At 32.6% G+C, this 20,597-nt stretch overlaps 1 protein-coding gene across 1 annotated transcript in view; it reads right to left on the bottom strand.

Moving 5' to 3' along the window:
• Positions 1-3,714: 3,714 nt before the first annotated feature.
• LOC144470112 (trypsin-1-like) overlaps positions 3,715-20,597 on the bottom strand; it is a 32,240-nt gene continuing 15,357 nt past the window's right edge. The window contains exons 5-7 of the mRNA XM_078180944.1: positions 19,191-19,307; positions 14,759-14,905; positions 3,715-4,220 (exon numbers count right to left, since the gene is read on the bottom strand). Coding sequence (XP_078037070.1) covers positions 4,065-4,220; positions 14,759-14,905; positions 19,191-19,307 — 420 coding nt within the window. The 3' untranslated portion in view covers positions 3,715-4,064. The remainder of the gene's footprint in view (positions 4,221-14,758; positions 14,906-19,190; positions 19,308-20,597) is intronic.

The raw sequence follows: 20,597 nt of genomic DNA, 5'->3' as shown, positions 1-20,597 counted from the left end.
AATGTTGACAGTTCTGTTATAATATATTATTTGTGATTAATTCATCAGGAATATTACTGTGGCGATCCTGATTTTAACGGGAAAATTTTTTTTACCTGAAAAAATTCTATAACATCCGGCTTGATGTCCAAAATAAGCCATATTTTTTTCAAAATTTTAGAAAGTCGCTAAAGGTGGAAAAATGCCGGAAAACTGCGAAATCTAATTTACCCTGTAACTACCCTCACGGACAAGTTACAGGGTTAAAATTTTGCGCAGATGAGTTTTTATTGGTCAGCTATCGAACGGTATATGACTCATTGAAAAACCTCTAAGGGCAGTTTTGATCATCTTAATCGGCTATGCCCTTTCTTGAGACCCACGAGATCCTTCAGTTTCTGGCCAAACAAACATTTTTTTTATCTGTTTGCCAATGCGATTTTATTACCAGTATTATTGAGAGGGGGAAACATCTTCGGCTGTTTAAAAAACAAGCATTGATGCATGGCAACAAATCAACGATTACATTAGAGAATGGAGTTAATCAGAATGGCTTCTGAAATAAAATACTTATTTTTCAGTGGCCAAAAAAATTTTGCCGTTTAATGGTGTTAATCTTTATTATTCAGGAAAGTTATTATAAATATAAAAAGTTATGACTATACTAAGTGCTTTGACACTTAAATTTAAGATTTTTTAAAAAGTGGAGTTAATCGATGTGTGCACTGGATGGCTCAAATAATGTATGCATTATGGTGAAATGTAAAAATGTAGGAGTTTTTAAGAATCAAATTTGCATTATTGCATTAAGAAAATTGAAAGAATAAGCTAGGCTTAGATATGCCATTATATAATTGATAAAGAAGTTAATAATTAAATGTGAATAATTCAAATTGAATATTTTTGTGGCATTATATTCTTATAGAATAATATTTCATATTATTCCGATATTTGATTTAGGTCGCTACAGTGATGTGTAGCAAAAATATTGTTATTGATTTTTTTAATGGCTTCGATGGAATTTAATGGCTGGATATGGATGTATTATTATTCTACTTCAAACTTCCCTTGACTCTTAACTTTTACATTTAACTATGCTCCTTTTAATCTCATAGGCGTGTCGCGCCATTAGAGCAGCTTCCGCGGATGTATCGTTCTTTACTCGATTATACTTTTAGTTATAAAAGTAAACGGTTAAAGTGAAAGAGTATATATAGCAAGTGCTATTATATACTAAGAAAAGTACATATTAAGGAAATCTATAATTTATGAGAACCATAACCTTAAAATTATTTAAATAAACGAATTAGTTATTAAGGTAAACTATTAAAGTGAATGTGTATATTATACATTGTAATTTAGTTATGAAAAACTTCATTCGCGCAAAATTCAGCCGTGCTTAAGAGATTGAACTTAGCTTAGAATTATTATTTGCAAGGAATGAGATTTTAATGGAAGGATAAATCTAATGCTATCGTTTTTCTATTTCAGTTATGACAATTATGGTTCATAGTAATTTCTGTCATAACTTTCTGTTTTAACAATGATAATTTTGACCTAACCTTGAAATAATTCTCTTGATTCCGACCAAAAGAGTCATATATACCTGATCGAAGTACGCTGCAACCGTTTGTCATAGTTTAAAAGAGGTAATAACAATTTTGTAAAACCTGCCGATTAGAAATATCCGAAAGGGAAAAGACATAAGTACTAAAATTGTTATTCTAAGAATATTAAGAAAATCAACATATTCTCAAATTTAGTGTTCAATGATATGTTATTATCTTACGCTGAAAGCGTTAATTGAGAGCCGAAAAACAACATTCGTGTCTTTGAAAGAATAGAAATGTGTACAAATAATATTGCTCTATTTAATATAAATTTGTAACAAAACGGAAATTCAAGGCTTACTTACTGGGTCTAAAAAAGTTAAATATAAAGAATGGTCAGTCTTAATAATTGAGAAAAAGAATTGATTCATTTTTCATTAAAAATTAGACGAATTCTGAGACATCGAGTGACGAGGCGTTAATTAAATAGAATTAATAAAATTTGGAATTGTGATTATTATCGTTACTGTAATAATGAGTTTGATTGTGAGCTTAATTATTTAATAAACATAACTGCTTACAGATTACGTCGCATATTGCGGTTTTCAAGTTTTCAATAATTCTTGGTAAGTACGTAAACAGAAACGTCAATATTTATTCAGAGTTAGCCTCAGTTTACGTAATAAATAAGTTAATGTCACTCAGACATGTAGAATCCTGCAGCTCCGTTTGAAATATTCAGAACTTGCTAAGTGCATATTTTAGGAACTGGACGGATGCATGTAGTAGTAATGATAGTCAGAGAATAATGCGGATTGGTAATCGACATCTATTTAAATAAGAGATCTATTTAAATAAAATTAACTTTAACAGTGTCAGTGCGCTAACTGGCAATTAGTGCTATAGTTGACGAGATTTACCTGAAGTCTGAAGCAACCGTACCTTCATTCTGCTATTTATATTGTATGTATACATTTATATATATAGGTTGGTCCAGTAAAAGTTAGTATTTCTAAAACTACGTCATTTTGAAAATATGAAAAATAAGAAAGTAATAATAAGTAAATAATAATAAGTTAGCAATAAATTTTACTAACATAATACAATACAATATACAATAAAATATAGAATACAATATACACTTGACAGAAGATTCAAATTGTATTTCGATTTAAAAGAAATTGTACGAAATCACATTTATTAATTTATGCTCGACTTGTTCGTCAGGAGCATGACTGACATAACATGGACATAGCCTTGATATAAACTTTGACATAACCCCATATATTCATTCCTAAACTTTGATAACGGAAGGTTCAAATCCTGCTTAAACTTAGAAGAAATGATTGACAGTAATATTTATTAATTTATACACGAAATTTTCGACAGGAGACTGACTGACATAACTTGGATATAATTTCACATTTTTATATCCAAATTTTGATGACAGTATTTTCAAATTCTATATCGTTTTAGGAAAAATGATTGCTAGTAATATCTATGAATTTATATACGATATATTCAGCGTAAGTTTGACTGACATAACTTATTCATAACCTGACATTTTTATACCTAAATTTTAATGACGGAAATGAAATTTTTGATTAACGTACATGTGTTATTAAATATATATATATATATAATTATAGAAATGAATAAATAAAATTACAGAAATAAATAGTATTATAAACAATCCTAAGTATACTTATATTTTCTGCCACTCCAGTATATTTGCATTCGAGCGACGACTCTGAGGCACCATCAAAAATTGCTCTGCTGTTTTTCAAATTAATTTTAACAGCATTAGGCTTGTTTGTATTTTAAGAACTGTTAATATTGCGAGTATTACACTTTGCAACAGGCACAATTTCGTACATATAAACTGCAATAAATTATATAAAATGAAATACAGTAGATCATAAAATATGTTTTGCATTTCGAATTGAAGTAGCTTCGACTCAAAAGGGTTAATATCAAAACATTAAATTCTTTTCAAAATAAATCACAAGACCTACATTGTTAAACCATTCAATAACAGAAATAATAAACAACAACATCGGACGATTACCATAAAAAAAGAACATCGTTTTTCATAATTTATTATCACATATAAACATTTTATATATACAATAACAAGTTACATCGTATTTTCCACTAACCCCCACATTATCAAATGTTTACATTGTTTCCGCATCCATTCCGATCGAGGACGTAAAGAAAACACTTCGCTCGTCGGAGGAATGCAAATAAAAAGCGAACTGCGTCAAGAAAAATGAAATGCCGTGCGCAATATGGCGGCAGGAAGTCGTTCGTGCACGGCGAATAGGTGGAATTTCCTTTCTCACGGCTCCATTATATTTCCATAAAATCCTTTGCAGCGTTCGACAAATTTGTAAAGTTATGAGAGCGTTTTGGCACCGCGAGGAGCGACGTGGACGTGCGGAAACTTCTCCGCTCCGCTCGGAGCAGCGCGAGCGCGATAGCGTTCTCGGTGAAGGTTAGCGGTGTTGACATTGTAGTTTCGCGAATATCATCTCATGTATAGCGGATGCCAGAATTCGCGGAGATCCAAGCCGCGTAACTGCTGACACGGGTGTACACGCCCGGATGTATCATAGTTTTACACCCTAATCCATAGGATAGAACGCCAATCAGCGTCTGGCCTTCCATCAGCGGAGCACCTGGATCACCCTGCAAGTAGACGAGGGTTGACAGTTTCAGTGATTACTCGCAGCGCCGCCCACGCTGATTTGCTAATGCATCGCTGATTCGAAAAGAGGATCACGTCGCCCGATTGTGCTCCACTGTTCTACAGAACCAATTATTTGGCCGAACGGTCATTTTGAACACTACCGAAAATGAAAACTGTCACGGTCGCAACGGTATCGCGTCTTCGCAATGTTGCCATTATACCTTCTGCCTTGGGATTCGCGTTCGAGGTGACACATAGGGGATAACTGCCATGATCGGGGCATATCATAATCAATGGGGCATTGACATAATCGAAAAAATTGAGATCCTTACTATAATAAAATTGTACTTGTTATATTTGTTATGATTTATATACTTGTTATACTTATACTTGTATTATGACTATATAAAAATACGTAAGTTGAGGACATTGCTATTTAATACGTAGCTATCGCAGGCAATTAATTTCTTTTATGCTTGAAAGTTATATTTTTTTTTCTTTTGTCATAATGTTAAGTGACGTATTGTTACGGTTGAGTGACATTATATTTCTTGCTTCTGATTAGATTGTGCATTACAAACATTCAATATTTACATGATATATAGGATAGTAAAAAGATAGATAAACTAAAAAAAGCCTTACTAAACAGAAATTGAAAGATTAACTTTTTTTAGAAGTATAAACATTTATGTTTGCTAGCATTATAATTGACTTACCACTGACTTTTCGTAATCCAATTCAACATGCTTGTCAAATGAGTCGTCAGAAATTTGAAATTTTCAACAGAGTCTACAATTTTCTAGGAAGATGCCTGGCGTGTATAAAAATAAAAGAAGAATACGTGGTAAATCTTCTGTAAATATCGAAAAATCAGTGCTAAGTCAATTATAATGGTAGCAAACAAAGATGTTTACATCTTAGAAATGATTGACTTTTCGACCTTTGTTTACTAAGGTTTCTACTCAATGTGTTCTATATATGTACTATGTAAATATCGATTTCTCGTTTTTAAATATATATACAGGGCGTCCCGGAATTCGTAGTACAACCGGGCAGGTGGTGATTCTACATAAAAAAAGAAGAAAACATTTTGGTATAACATTTTTTCATCCGGTGCTCCGTTTTCGTGATAATCGACTTCAAAGTTCGTTCAACTTGTAAACGATTAATACAATTTGCTTCTCGTGTATTATTAATCAAGTCAAGTGTCGTGTTCGTATATAGCAAGTTTATAACATGAATGATATAATTTGCATGTAGTAAATATTACATATTTGAAACATAAGATTGCTGAGGCATTCGAAAAATTAAAAAGCGATAACAACTTTCAGTCTGTCCAGATGTCATTAATTCATTGCGCAAACTTATATATGCAGCAGCGAGGAGGATATTTTCAACAATTATTGTAGCATTGTAATAGTAAGTAGTAAAAAAGAATAAAAAAATGAGTAATCACACTTGGTATTGTTTCAACCGCACAATTATCACTGTTTGTAAACACTGTCCCGGACAGAGACAAGCAGGCCAGTAAAATACACGAGAAGCAAATTGTATTAAATCGTTTATAAGTTGAACGAACTTTGAAGTCGATTATCACGAAAACGGAGCACCGAATGAAAAAATGTTATACCGAAATATTTTCTTCGTTTTTGATGTAGAGTCACCCCCTACCCGGTTGTGCTACGATTTCCGGGACACTCTGTATATACTTTGACATAATCTCATTAACAGAGTACAACATTAACAATAATGTGAATTATACAATGTAAATGTAGGATGGAACGACAATGAATACAATAGAGTCGCTTCCAGTTAATTTGTTATCGCTTCCAATTTCGCTCCCATCAATTTTATTTCCATTATGCTTGAAAATAATATTATTTCTGTTTTCTTATCATATTAAACGATGTAGTGTTACGTTTTATTGACTTTTTATTTCTTGCATTTGATTAGGTGTTTTTGAAGAATGTAGATACATAGCATCGGATAGTTATTTTGTAATCATAGTAATTCAGCGAGTTAAATATTTAACATTGTTACAACAGCGTGAATGAAATACACGGAATGTTTATACATGGGATGTCCATTTGCATCACGTAATACGTGAACGCATAGTAAGAACAAAAGAAGCTGTAACCGAGGTTATAATCGTTGTTGACATAAACTTGACATAACTCTTACATAACTTTGTCATAATCTTTCCATTGAAATCTCCGTTGTTACAACGACATAACCTCGTCACAGTATATCACTTGTTAAAGTTGAAGTTTTCATTTTTACTTAAAGTTAGTGCATTATCTGTTCCTCTTAGATTTTCGTGGTTTATTTAAAGCTAGTACGTTAATGAAAATGTCTTGGTAAGGAGATTGAGGTAAACGAGATTGTTAAACGTGGTTGTAGTAGTTGAAGTTTCGATAAGTTAAATAATTCATTTAACTGTTTTCAATTGTTATATCATTAGTTTTAAAGATATTTTTATACGGAAATTTTTTTTAAATATTTCCAGTTCCTTTTTATAGAAATTATTCCTTATAGAAAGAATTATTCCTCGTGAAAACGATTAAAGTGTGATATTAATGAAAGATACGAAGAAGAATTCTGTAATTTAATATTAGGATGTACTTATAATGAATAATAAAAAGCAGTACTTGTAAGATTAATACCAAGATTGCTTGAGTTCATTACACTGCTGATTTAATGAAAACGCCAGTCGCGTTCAATGCAACCAGTTTATGAATGGCACAAAATGCATTTCTTGAAGATATTAAAAACGAAGCAAGTGAACGTAAGCGAGACTCGTTGCCTGTATGCATTCCTACAGCCAATAGAATATATATAATATTCCATAATCCTACAGTCAAAGAACTGCCCTTTTGAATGTTTTAAACTAGAATTAAACAAGTCGATTAGGTTGTTGCTGTATTATCCTAAAGAAAAGTGTAAAAATTCATAACAGTTTTCCCCTACGGAGACTTCTAGATTTTTCCTAATTTTGAAATTAAGACAACAATATTTTTCAATAATAAAAACAGTTTCGAAATGATTTGAAACTTATTGAGAATCTTCATAATTCTACTGCTTCACAAAGGTCCCTTGTCCTGATTTTCATGAAATTATTCTTGGAAATAAATCATAAACTATTCACGAAAACAAGACTATCATTACAATTATACTTCTCAATATTGTTAATCTACCAAATTCTTGTTCGGTTTGAAAATCGTCATCTGTCCAATATATTTAACTACTTAGCTGCGTCCATCTATTTTGAAGCCAAATATTGTTATGGGTTTTATCGATCACACTGAATGTATTGTAGATATTTGGTGACATAACTTTGACAGTTGTTCTAGAATTATCTTAAAGTGTGCGAAATTTATCAATATATTTCATTAACATTTTAACCTAAATCGTAAGAGAAGTATTTTTATTGTAAGATTTAAAATCGCCATTTCCTTATGACATGTATACACGCCGTCCGCAGCTAAAGGTTTAAAGTAATTACAAACTACAAACTATTCCATGCAATTATTTCCAATGACGGATGTCAACGTTCAAGTAAATATTATCTCTACTATAAAAGTATTCTAGTGAAGTCTATGTCGGAGATAAATTCATCTTATAAAGTTATATCCGTCAGTGACGAACGTCATAAATCAGAACGCGCAGATACATCAAACGGATCGGTGGTAGGCAAAAAATAAATCTCGGAGTTCTCTTTGCCGAGACTGACAATTATTTCGAAGTGCGTTAGAATCGTTACCAGGGAGCGGTCTGGAAAATTCCAATTAGTTTTCCTCTCTTAAAGCAGGATCGTATTCAGAAATAGTATATTCGAATCGCCAGCAGCCCGTTCACCTGATTTCAAAAGGCGGGCTGAGTTATATGACTTTCGGGGGATTGTATTTTCCGTGCGAAAATTGGGCAAAAATGGTATTGGAATCTATTGGCAGCCTGAAGAGCCGACCGATAGGGTATCGCTCTTTACGCGGCACCGTCGAATTTATTGTTATTATTATAACGATGAAGCGCTTTCAAATCTCTATGCATTGTGATAATTTTCCATTATGCGCCGTGAATGATGTTCAATATCTATTCAATCGCACACACATTCAATTGCTGATAACGCCGAGCATCTTTTGTGCTGTGTCTTACAGGACGCTTGGGTCGGAATGGTATTCACTATTGATATTTATTCTGCGATTAATCTTATCATCTAGTGTCACCTGTCCTGTAAATGAACACGTAGGATGTATGCTTCTCAACCCCTTGCCGTACTTTAACGAGTCGGACTTACGATGGAGATTTCTAGTAATAATCTGTTAAGCATGAATGTTCATCCGTTCCTTTAAGTAGGAATTAAATTTGATTCTCTTGTCACCAGTATTTAAACATTCGAGTAGATTTAAGCGCATGATAAATATGAATTCCTTTTTCTTTTAAGATATTAGTGTGATCGAAGAAATTCGAATCATATGGTATTGGTAACGAAACTGCACTTTGTTGACATATGAATAATTTTTGGAATAAACTTTTTGCTTTCCAACTTTTCTTTAGGGCGAAGTAATTAATTTTTTCCAATCTTTCATATAATTATCTCAGTTTTCCCCGCATAATAATAATTCGAATAAAAGTTACTCATCCGTGACGTAACAACAGCTTGAAATAAAGAAAACTTGATAAAAAATTATGTCACAAAAAATTCTAAATTGTCTAAACTTTTCTTTTTATAAATGTGTATCTTTTTGTCAGTCCATCATTGTCATCGTCAACATTATATGAATCAGCAGTTATTTTCAGAGAGAATCCTCGAGCTTATTGATTTTTTCACAAATTCTGCCATAAGACAGAAATTCAAGGACAAACTATTCTCCTTCTCACAAGATTATCTTTGATATCTTATCGACATCGTATGGCAAATGCAACTGTAAGTGCAACTGTACCCTTCTTAATTGATACTACAGATACTGAACACTTCAAATTTATTTGCTTTTGTCTACTTCTCGATCGATGTGTATCTGTTGCACGGTGCAGGAGTCGAATTGAAAGTTATAATTTTAATCGACATAACCTAACATTATGGCATCCTTAACACATATGCGTTCGCATGACAAAAACTCTTTATTTCGCGAATAACTTGCCGTTTAAGTAGCAAAAGTGTATAGACAATATGAGTGCATATTTTGACCAACGAAATTTTCTATAAATTTCATGCTTGATGATCTGACAATAAAACAAAATAAGATTTGGACAGTGTCTTGATTCGTTTAGACCCTAGGTATAAAGATTGTATAAGCATTGTGACGTGTCGTTGCACATTTTATTCAACTTTATAGAAACACTAAGCTATACCTAGGAATTGTACTTTCCAGGTATAGATAATACGTATTAGACTGCATGACGAAAATTCGACATTTCACAAACATTCACCAATAGCCAAATGACAAAAATTCGTCATTTGTATATTTTAGAAAATAATTGATTTATAGAAGAATTTTATTCAAAGTTTCAGCGCTTAGGTATTCGGTAACTTTCTTCATAGGTATTAGGCAACTTTAGAAAACAAAAAAAGAAATTAAAAATTTCTTTCCTCATTTTCCAAAATTTCACTGAAAAATATATGATTTTTAACAAGTGGCGTTGTTTTTCTATAAACCATATTATTTTTACAAATTATAAAAAAATGTTGGCATTTTATGAATGGCGATGCAACAAATTACTGGACAAATATATGTTAATCAACTGAATCTAACATTATATTATCCTTAATCTTATTCAACGTTTAAATTCCATTTTAAATTAGATGTGAATAAAATTCGCAGTCAAATCATTATACTCCACAAAAATAATTTAGGTATCCTCCTTTAGCTGAGTCACTCTACAAGTGCATAAACGTTTATCAGTTTATTTTATTTCACTTTATTTATTAGGTTATCAGTACAAGCGTTCTTGAGAAACGCTACTCTGTTAGGTAATCTAATCTAATCTTATCGCCGAACGATTAAAATTCCGCTCGACTATCAACTCTCAGTCACCGAAACTAGAGATTAACCCCTTGCACTATAATAACGAATAAGATTCGTGACAACGATTTCACGCAAGATCCACTAAGTATAAATATTATTATTTTCTTCTAATTTGAATTCTACTGATATCAAAGTCAGGGAACGAAACTAAATAAAGACAATAGAAAAAAACCCAAATTATTTGATTCTATCAAGGAAAATATTAATGCAAATAGGTGCCAATCAACGCAGCGTGATAAGTGTCGTTACGCAAAGGTATATTCCGAACGCTCGCCTAAGTCGCCACACTGCTTTTCACGACAAAGGAAACATAATTCAGCAAGAAACGGTCTGATCTTCCGCCGAACGAAAGGAAGATTAGAATCTCTGCTGAAGCGGTAACCCGTGCTCGTTCTTCCGGGTCCCGAACGATCCCTTAAAATATCGCGCTGCAATTAAGAATCATCCCGCGGATCCCTGTCATCGCTGCAATTAAAGAAGAATTATAACAGTCGCAAGCACAATGCGCAGCGGATGGTGGAACGGGCGGCTCGGCAACGGGGACTCGTGACAAATTTACGATGATTTAAATTAGCCCGAATATTCCTTGATTGAAAGCGCGCCCCAGCTGTTTGTCGTTCGTTTTACGCGTTAATTATCGTCGATATAAATTTGCCAGCTACGTTCAACGCGTTGGAGATTCGCGAGTCGGTGCTAACGCGATGCGACACGAGGCACGGTGATTCGATATTATGGGCACTTCAAACAGAAATTATTTTTTCTAAATTGATTTATTTTTGGGCCAAGTTTCTTAAGAATTTGTTTAAGAGAATAGAAAGTCATAGTCGCTTTAAACAAAAATTATATTTTTATTTTTGACCTAAGTTTCTTAGGAATTTTTTAAAGAGAATGTAAAAGATAAATCGATTCGTGTAAAAATAATACAGAGTTATGTTAAAGAAATTGCAATTGTATGCAAATGTATGAGAATAATAAAAATAAGAAATAATGTATGAAAATATTACCAAAAATGAGACATTAATAACATATTGTTCATAAGATATGCAATATTATTAATACAAGTATTCATTCTGGAATATAATTGAATACAAGTATTCAGTTTGGATTACAATTGAATACAAGTATTTGATTAGGAATACAATCGAAGACGGGTATTCAATCTGGAATAGATAAAAGTATTTAACCTGGAATATAATTGAATACAAGTGCTCAACTCAGGAAATTTTTGAATACGCGGTAATTTATTGTTAATATCCACACAAAGAAGATTGAAAAATTTGTCTAAAACTATGTAAACTTCTTCTGTGTTTATATGGATAATAGTTTAAATGGAATGTGTTCTTATAAACAAGAAACACATCCGTTTCTTTTGGTAATTAAATGGAGCACAAACCCATTTCTCAAGAACATCCGGTTTTGTCCACACACGCGCCACTAAAATATCAAATTACAAGCGAAAAGGCAACTAGAAGCAAGACGATTTGGAGATCCGAGCACACTTTTTACCTTTTTGGAGAAAAGTTAGTTTAAAATTTGTCGAACGTATAATTAAACCATACAACAATCAAAATAACAAGTTTCAATACCCTCGACCGAATAATCCATTCATTTTTACATCTATCACTGTAATCTTGAAACAATATAATGTTAAAAATATGCCAATATAATAGACAAATGTTTGAGGCAACGAGATCGTTTTCCATGTAGATGTGTTTTCTGCGTGTTGGAGGTTACTTAATTAACTTTCTCAATATTGTATGTAAATATAAAGGCCCCGGATTACAATAGTATTATTAAAAAAAAATAAAAACATTGATTTTTCGAATCACTGCGCGCCGCGGCGATTGGATTCGCTCGAGAGAGGACACCGGCGCGCATGATTTATCGGCGAACGTTAGACGGTTTTTTGGGGTTGCAAACGCGTCCTCGAGTCGCAGGGCAGACTTTATTGTCCGCTTATTGGGTGCAATCGACAGACGGAATTCGTCGCGGGAGCGTTTCGGCGCGCGTTTAATCACAGGACGACGGCACAAGTGCGGCGCCCACGCATAAAAGACAATCAGGCCACCGAATCCATTCGCTCCGGCCACCTTTCTTTTTCGTTTTTCGCGCTCTCGCGAGCGCGCCATGGTGCCCAAAGGTCGGAATTTTGACGCGTCGATGAAAGAACGCGGAACAAAGACGATTTCCCTGGACGAGACGGAATTGAATGTTCAATAATGAATGAGCGCGCGTTCAATGATCGACGCGATTCCCAGGAGCTGGTAAATAGAACCGATTCAATCTAAGCGTCAAACGCTATATCCTTCGAGTTTAATCGCATGTTTTTACGCCTTTTAGCGAAACAACGCCTTATAGTCGTTCCTGATTTGCTCTAAATGAAAAACAATTTGATTGTACGCGCGGTCGAATGCATTTATATTCTGAGAACGCGAAAGTGGTCATTTTGGAAAATTATTTCCGTAGTTAATTGTATATGTATACAAATATATCGTCAAGATCAGTGTAGAACGCAAATAACGCGTTACTTGTTTTATTTATTTCTACTTTTTATTTCATCTGTTATTCCCTTTATTCACTCCCTCTACTATTGTATTACATTTTATTTTATGTTAAGAATGACCCATGTTAATCTAATTATATAATTCGGTTACTATATGCACCCCATTCTGTACGAGACTTATATTTTATGTTCCGCTTGTTTTATAAACTATCTATTGTATTCTGTGTCTTATGAATACTTGTCTATAATTTCACTCTAATCTTAATTTTACTACACTATTTATTACTTAAGCCAAATCATGAATTCTATATACAGTTTACCTATATATTTTTGTCTATTTACGTATTGTTTATTTATATATCGTTACCCTTTGTCAGCAGTCGTCAATACTGTTAAATTGGAAAATTAATATATTGGGAAAATAATGCAATCCCGGGGGAACATGATATGAGAATGAACGTTTAATTAATTTGACAACTATTGTACGAAAATTCAAGAAGTCAATTTATGGAGAGATAATTTAACTTGGAGAATAATTTGGAGTTAAAATTCGAAAAACGTCTTTTCACACCGCTTAATGACGATACATGTTACAGAAAATATTTACGAACATAAATCGAATTTCTTAACATAGCTAAACTGTATTAATCTCGTTTTAGCTTCTCTGCAATCTCACGCGTTGTGCTATGACGATCTTAATCGATAATGGTCTCGTCAACTTCAACTATTTTTCAGTAAAAAATCACCAGAATGAAATTTGGCAAACCAATTTTGACACTGCCTTTCTTTCAAGGCTTCATTTTCTTATACGGGGCATAACTTCTGTGCTGGCGATGCGTTTTTGCCTTTTCAGAAATAACAGAATAAAATGCGTCTGAACCGTGCGTCTTGTTCTTTCAATTTTAACCCCTTGTCGTACTTTGACGAGTTCGACTCGTGATGGAAGTTACTAGTAATAAATAATTAAGTATGGATGTTATTTTGTTCTTTAAAGTTGGAATAAAATTCTAGTCCCTTGTTGTTAATATTTAAGCAATTCGGGCACCGAATAAACATTAATGTCCTGTCCCTTCTAAGAAATTGTGTCAATTAAAATGTTCCTAATCGCAGTGACTATGAAGAAAATGGTACGTCAACGGGTTAAACTGGGATAAAAACAAAACTAAGTAACTAATCGTTATAATTTTTGAACTATCTTAAGCGTGGAAGTCGAAACAACAAGAAAACAATATAATTTAAGTAGTTTGATCACGTTGACAAAAGAAAAGAGCGTGCTAAGACCATTTATTGACAATCCAATTATTGGCTAAGGCATGCTATTTGCAAGGCATACTTATTTTCCAAGCCAATAATTGAAATACGGCAAGGGGTTAAAACAGCTCCGACTGCAAATGGTTAAAGCACCGCGACACCGAAGGTGATCAATTTTCAAACAGAGCCGACTAATTCCAAAAGAACGTTTCAAATTCTCATTAACGGTTCGGCGCTTTGTTGCTGGCCGACAAAGAAAGGGCTGACATATCGCCAATAGAACTCCCATTCGTCCGATGCGCTAGTTTTCAATAGCAAGCGCATATTGTGCAGAGCCATCTATCTTCCTAATGATCACTTCGCCGACACATCGGCCATGGGAACTGCCGCTTACGCGGCCGTCAGACACATTAGCGGCTCGTTTTTGGGTGTCAGATTTCTCATTGTTCGCGAAACGGTTGCGTCTGACATCGAAGCCCATAAGCAAAATGGGCTAGTTAGGAGGTACTCCGGCTGCAAAACCCACTGCACGCTGGATCTACAACGTGTACATGCACACTTCAAGAGAAAGAGAGAGAGAGAGAGACTCCTGCACGAGTGGCGCGTCGCGCGACGACGCCGACGTCGACGGATCTGCTTAGCAGACGCTACAGGATCTTAGGTGTCGCAGGGTTGTCGTGGCTCGCGAATGCACACAGCTCCCACCGTTCCGGCCCTCCCCGCCCTATCCCTCGTCAAAGTTCCCTTGTCTTCATCTTACCTGACACGTCTCCACCCCGAGGGTCATGTTACCCGCGCAAACCATTTTCTGGAACACCGGCTCGTAGCTGGGTATCTTCGAGATGCAGGTGTCTTGATTCACTATTGGGACCGCTGTCGCCGTCAGCTGCGTCTCCTCTGGTCCTTCCTAGAAATCGTTCGTTTTGTTATGTTGCGTCACCCGTAAGATTAGCATCGAGCAAAACAGAATGAATCAACCCTGTTTTGTCTAAATTCTAAAATTTGGTCTATTAGTTATATATATTATTAATTAGGCCTATGACCAACGTGACATCAAGGACCAAGTCCGTCCGTTGCAAAGGTATAAAGGGAGTCGAAACCCAAAATGCGGGGACTTTTGAATCCGCATTAGCGTACTGCAGACTTGTGAAACTAGTGAAGACATTTCCTTGTACATTCTGTTTGCGACCTATTTCAATAAACTCCACGTTATCAACAAAAAGAAGGATATTTTCTCGAGGGACCTTTCATCCTTTCCTCCTTCACGGCATAGCAGTTTGTTACACATGTCAGTTATCGTAGAGACACTGCGTGCACAGTTGTGCACGGTTTTTACATCGACTAGGAATTCGGATTTAGGAATCGGAATTAGGGGCTTTTTGAGAACGTCTATGCGGTGATCATTTTTATCTTAGTTTAGAAATTGGGAATGTATGATTTCGTTATTTATATAACAAAGGATCGGAATTTGTTGATAACTTTCTCTCGGTATTTAATTCATAAGCCAGGTTTCTGATGATATTTTCTTTCTACTTTGGAAATTTTACTTTGGAAAAATAAATGTGGAATAAAGCACTCTATTTTTAATGATTATTATGATTACTTTATTTTTAACGATAATTGATATTATATTTGTAGCTTTTGTTTTGTATTTACATTTTTAGCGTTAATGGATAGCTAATATATTTATAGGATATTTTGATATACTTTTCGATAAGTGATATAGAATTTATATTAACAAAAAAGATCTCAGTTATCTACCGATGTTATAAATATAGAAATAACTTGAAAACATTTAAAAATGAAGTTCCTCTCTTGCATGTTTATTTTGTTCGTGACCTCCTTTCTTTTATTACAGTCACTGTGCTGCGCGTCGTATTAATTTAACCGTTTTCTACTAACTTCAATTAAGTTAAATTAAAAGTTAAATTTAAAAACAAAGTTTCCTTATTTTTGCTTATTGTCAATAAAATTTCATCGTTTTCGATTTGTTCTTAAATTAACGTAACACCGTGAGATTATTCCGATTATTTATTTCGATTATTTACTTCAATTATTTATTTCGATTAAAATTACATAATTCGCGATACATTTTGCGATTGTTATTGCTTCTATAATAAGTTCTAGTTCGAAATTTTAATCTCTTGTTATTCCAGCAATTATAATCGTAATTATGTATATCGTATTTGGTATTTATAATAACGGAAAATGTGACTTAACAAATCAGAATTAAATTGGATAAAAATTTTTCCTAAAGTTTATCCTTGGAGCTTTTTTAACCAATATTGCATTGTTCAATAGTTCTTCACAGAAAATTCATTTATGTAAGATTTCAACCCTGAAGTTATCCCATAAGGGTGCCTATGGGATAAATTAGATCGTGCCATTTTTCATCTATTTTATTCTTTCGCTTGCTAACTAAAATTTGAAAAAAGCATTGCATATTTTGGATCACAAGTTGAACATTAGAGAAATCCTCTGGATTTTTCGTTGCAAAATAAGCTCACAAAAAATGAAAAAGCTAATAATCTATTTGCAATAACGTAATGTTAAATTGACTATGAATTTATGTGCCCATGACAAAAATAAGTCGGTAAAATGCTAAACTGCAAAATACTATTACAGAAGAATTTAACAATATTATAAAATAATATTTTCAACTTGTGAAAATTATTACAGGAGGAAATTCATTTTTTTCTCATATTTCATTTACAATATTTTTATTTTGCTCGAAGACCTGTAGTTAACTTGTTATTTACTTGCTTTTTTTACATGTTTTTTACTTATTATTTACTTGTTATTTACTAGTTATTTACTTTTTATTTACTTTTTATTTACTTAATCTTTACTCGCTATTTACCTGTTCTTTACTTGTTATTTACTTATTATTTATATATTAGCTGCGCCAGAAATTAATATTTGAATTTTCAATAAGAAACAGATGCAAATGATTCGCCAATGAAAAACTGCGACACTTTCGATGTTTTAGGAATATCTTGCGGAATATAGTGTTGATTACTTTCGATTAGATCGGAGATTTGATCATTATCAATTTTAAATGATTTATCAAATCACTTATCATCTATAAGATTGAAATCTCCATTGTGAAACCACTTGAACAACCCTTGCAGCAGTCTTTCATTTGCAGCACTGTCAGCATGCACATGATAAGAATAAATATTTTCACGCCCAATAAGTTTATTCCGAACTATATTTCCAATAATAATATATTTCCAAATCAAAATAAACTTTAATGTATCTAATCGATTCTAATGAAAGGGCATAGCCGATTAAGATGGTCAAAACTGCCCTTAGAGGTTTTTCAATGAGTCATATACCGTTCGATAGCTGATCAATAAAAACTCATCTGTGCAAAATTTTAACCCTGAAACTTGTCCGTGAGGGTAGTTACAGGGTCAATTAGATTTCGCGGTTTTCCGGCATTTTTCCACCTTTAGCGGCTTTCTAAAATTTTGAAAAAAATATGGCTTATTTTGGACATCAAGCCGGGTATTATAGAATTTTTTCAGATTTTTCAGTTGCAAACTGTGATTATCAAAAATGAAAAACCCCCCAAAAATCGAAAAATTGAAGATTTTTCGAAAAATAACATATTAGCTATTTTTTTTATTAATTCCCTGATAAGGTACTATCACGGTTCGTGTACTCAATTTGCCTCAGTTTTTTTGCTCGCCTGCAACATTGTCAAAAAAAATGTGAAAACCCAATGTGTCGATGTTTTTGACTGTCAGAAAGAAGCTGCTACTTGTCTAGTTTACCGCGAGTGTGGATTAAGTAATTTTAAACGTTATTGCATTGAAACAAATAATTTTTTAAACCTCAAAATGCGAATTAAGCGAGTAAAAAATTGTAACGAGCGGAATATATGCCGAAATGTTTCCGCTCATTACAACTCAATCGGTTAGCGGAATGGTTAGAGCGTACGATTTCGGAGCAAAACAATGCAAAACAATGCAACAATGCTTTTTGCGATGTTGTTGTATATGTTATATGATATGGAGGAGTATGACGGAAAAGAGAGTGAGAAAACTATGCACTGTCTACCAAAACATTAATATTCTAATTAACAATAATATTTTAATTTGTTCTTATACTGATTTTTACTATTATTATCAGTAACCAAAACATAATTTTTTTCGTGCATAATTATTATGAATAAATGGAATATTTTGACTTTATCAATATTACAATAAGTGATCGAAATAGAATTACTGCCATTATTAAAGATTAATATAATGGAACATAACTTTTAGATATTCTAATTGTTACTTGTAACTAAAAATTGAGATCTTTGATTGAAATCATTCAATTATGTTGTTTTTAATTAATTTAGGTTATATTTTGTAATTTTAGCTTGAATTGGATCAGTCATCACGACTTTGTTCCTAATCCTTTAAACAAAGATTGTTTAAAAAATAACTATTACTTTGGGTTTCTAAGATAACATTAATTCTTTCGTTATGACAATCCGCTACGCTGTACTGATGATACATTATATTGTATTGTATTGTATATTGAATACAATATATAATAATATATTGTATATTGTGTATTACATTATATATTGTATTGTATATTGAATACGGTATATAATAATATATTGTTTATTGTATTGTACATTCAATACAATATATAATAATGTTGTCTATTGTATTATATATTCTATATTGTATTGTATTTTATTGTATATTGTATTATTTTATATTTACATAGTATTATATGCCGATTGTAGTCGTAGTCCGTACACATAGCAAACTTCGCGGACGCCTAGCATAGTCGGCATCCGTAACAAAAGGGTTAATAGTTCAGTATCCGTTTTGCGTTTTACCATTTCCACTATGCATAGTGTTTGCACGTATCTGAGCCGAAATTGAATCAGATATCACGTGAAGCGAGTATTTAATAAATGAACTTGTGCTTTAATGACCACACGATGGCATAGAATGATAATAATTATTAGCGAGCAGAGAACGGACAGCATGAAAATAACTTTTCCCTGCGATACGATACGGCGTTGTGTAACATCCTTCGATAATATAGGTACATGCGCACAGTATTATATGAAACTGATTAGCGAATTTAATCTGGTAAACTGAGGAGGGCAATTTTAAATATTTCATAGCAGCATCGATAGTTATCGCCAGCATCCAGAAAATACGAAACGGACTTACGAGGTTATGTTTCCATCCTGTCACGAAACAAATCGTTCCATCGTCGAGTACTTCGTCACGTTCGTCCGGGAGACCAATTGGAAGCAATTTTACTCCGAATTGCACAGGTTCCTTTAACTATAACAAAAGATAGATCGATATTAAACTATAATATTTGCTATTACAATGGACAGTCTGTAAATGTAATAATAATTATAATAATAGTAATAATAATTATACAGTCAAACCTGTTTTTGTGCGGTCTTTTTTATGCGCTTTTTTTGTGCGGTATATGAATATCGACAAAAAAAAATTCGTACGCTTTAAAATACAAATTGAATTTTCTATGTAGAATATTATTTTATTAGAGAATATTATATTGTTCTATACAGGAAGTGCTGTAAAAATGTAAGATGTAAGAATAAATATGAAAGGAAGTTGAATTTGTATTAAATTTTATGAAAATTACTATTTCGTATATGATTTTATAGTGCGAGATTTAAAAAATAAATCAACTGTAGTTTCTTCAAGTAACGAAAGCGATTACGAACCAATTTATCGCAAAAATATGCGCATTTTGAACTACAACGAGTGGTATTGAATTATGTACATTTTGGAAATTTCTCTATGTTTAAAATTAGAAATTAAAATTTGTTAAAATGTTTCAATGTGTAATTTAATTATTTATTTTGTTTGGAAAGCACTTTCTTGCTATTTCGTGAAGCTTTGACATATTTTCTAAGTGAGATTTTTTTTATGCGGTCCCTCTCTACCGCATAAAAAAAAAATTTCATAAATTTAATGTGATTTAAAATAATGAAGATGATAAAGTAATCTGGCATAATTATCAAAAAATTATTAAAACTAACTAAAATTTCTTTGATATTATAATATTTTTAATTAGATTTAATAAAAATTGTTACGTATATCATATCTTTAATTGGATTAAATATCAATTAATTCCTGAATATACTGTGTTTATAAAAATGTAAATAACATGAACACAATGCTGCAGGAAAACATAAGTTACTATTACGAAGCACCTAACTGAGGCATACGTCTGATGAATGAGTTCTTGTAAACAAAGTTTAGTTCTTGAATATATTATGTATATTATTATGAAAATTTATTTCATAAATTTTGTCATATTAAGCATTAGGAAAATTTGTATTTTTAGGAATGTTATGTATTTCTATTTCTCTAAAAGAAAACGACTAATAATATCTAAAGTACAACTGTTATGTATAATATGAAAGTAACAGTAATAATAGTTTTAATTAAAAGTAGAGTTAAGTGTATTATGTAGTACGACATATATTGTAAATACTGATATTGTTAGTGTGTAAGAAAGTATATTTCAAACCAAAGTATCATGTTCCGTACATTGGATATTGACAAATTTACTATACTATTAATAAACATTTTTTA

Source organism: Augochlora pura, chromosome 5 (genome assembly GCF_028453695.1).
Source record: "Augochlora pura isolate Apur16 chromosome 5, APUR_v2.2.1, whole genome shotgun sequence".
Taxonomy (NCBI): Eukaryota; Metazoa; Arthropoda; class Insecta; order Hymenoptera; family Halictidae; genus Augochlora; species Augochlora pura.
This window is presented reverse-complemented; position numbering and strand designations above follow the sequence as displayed.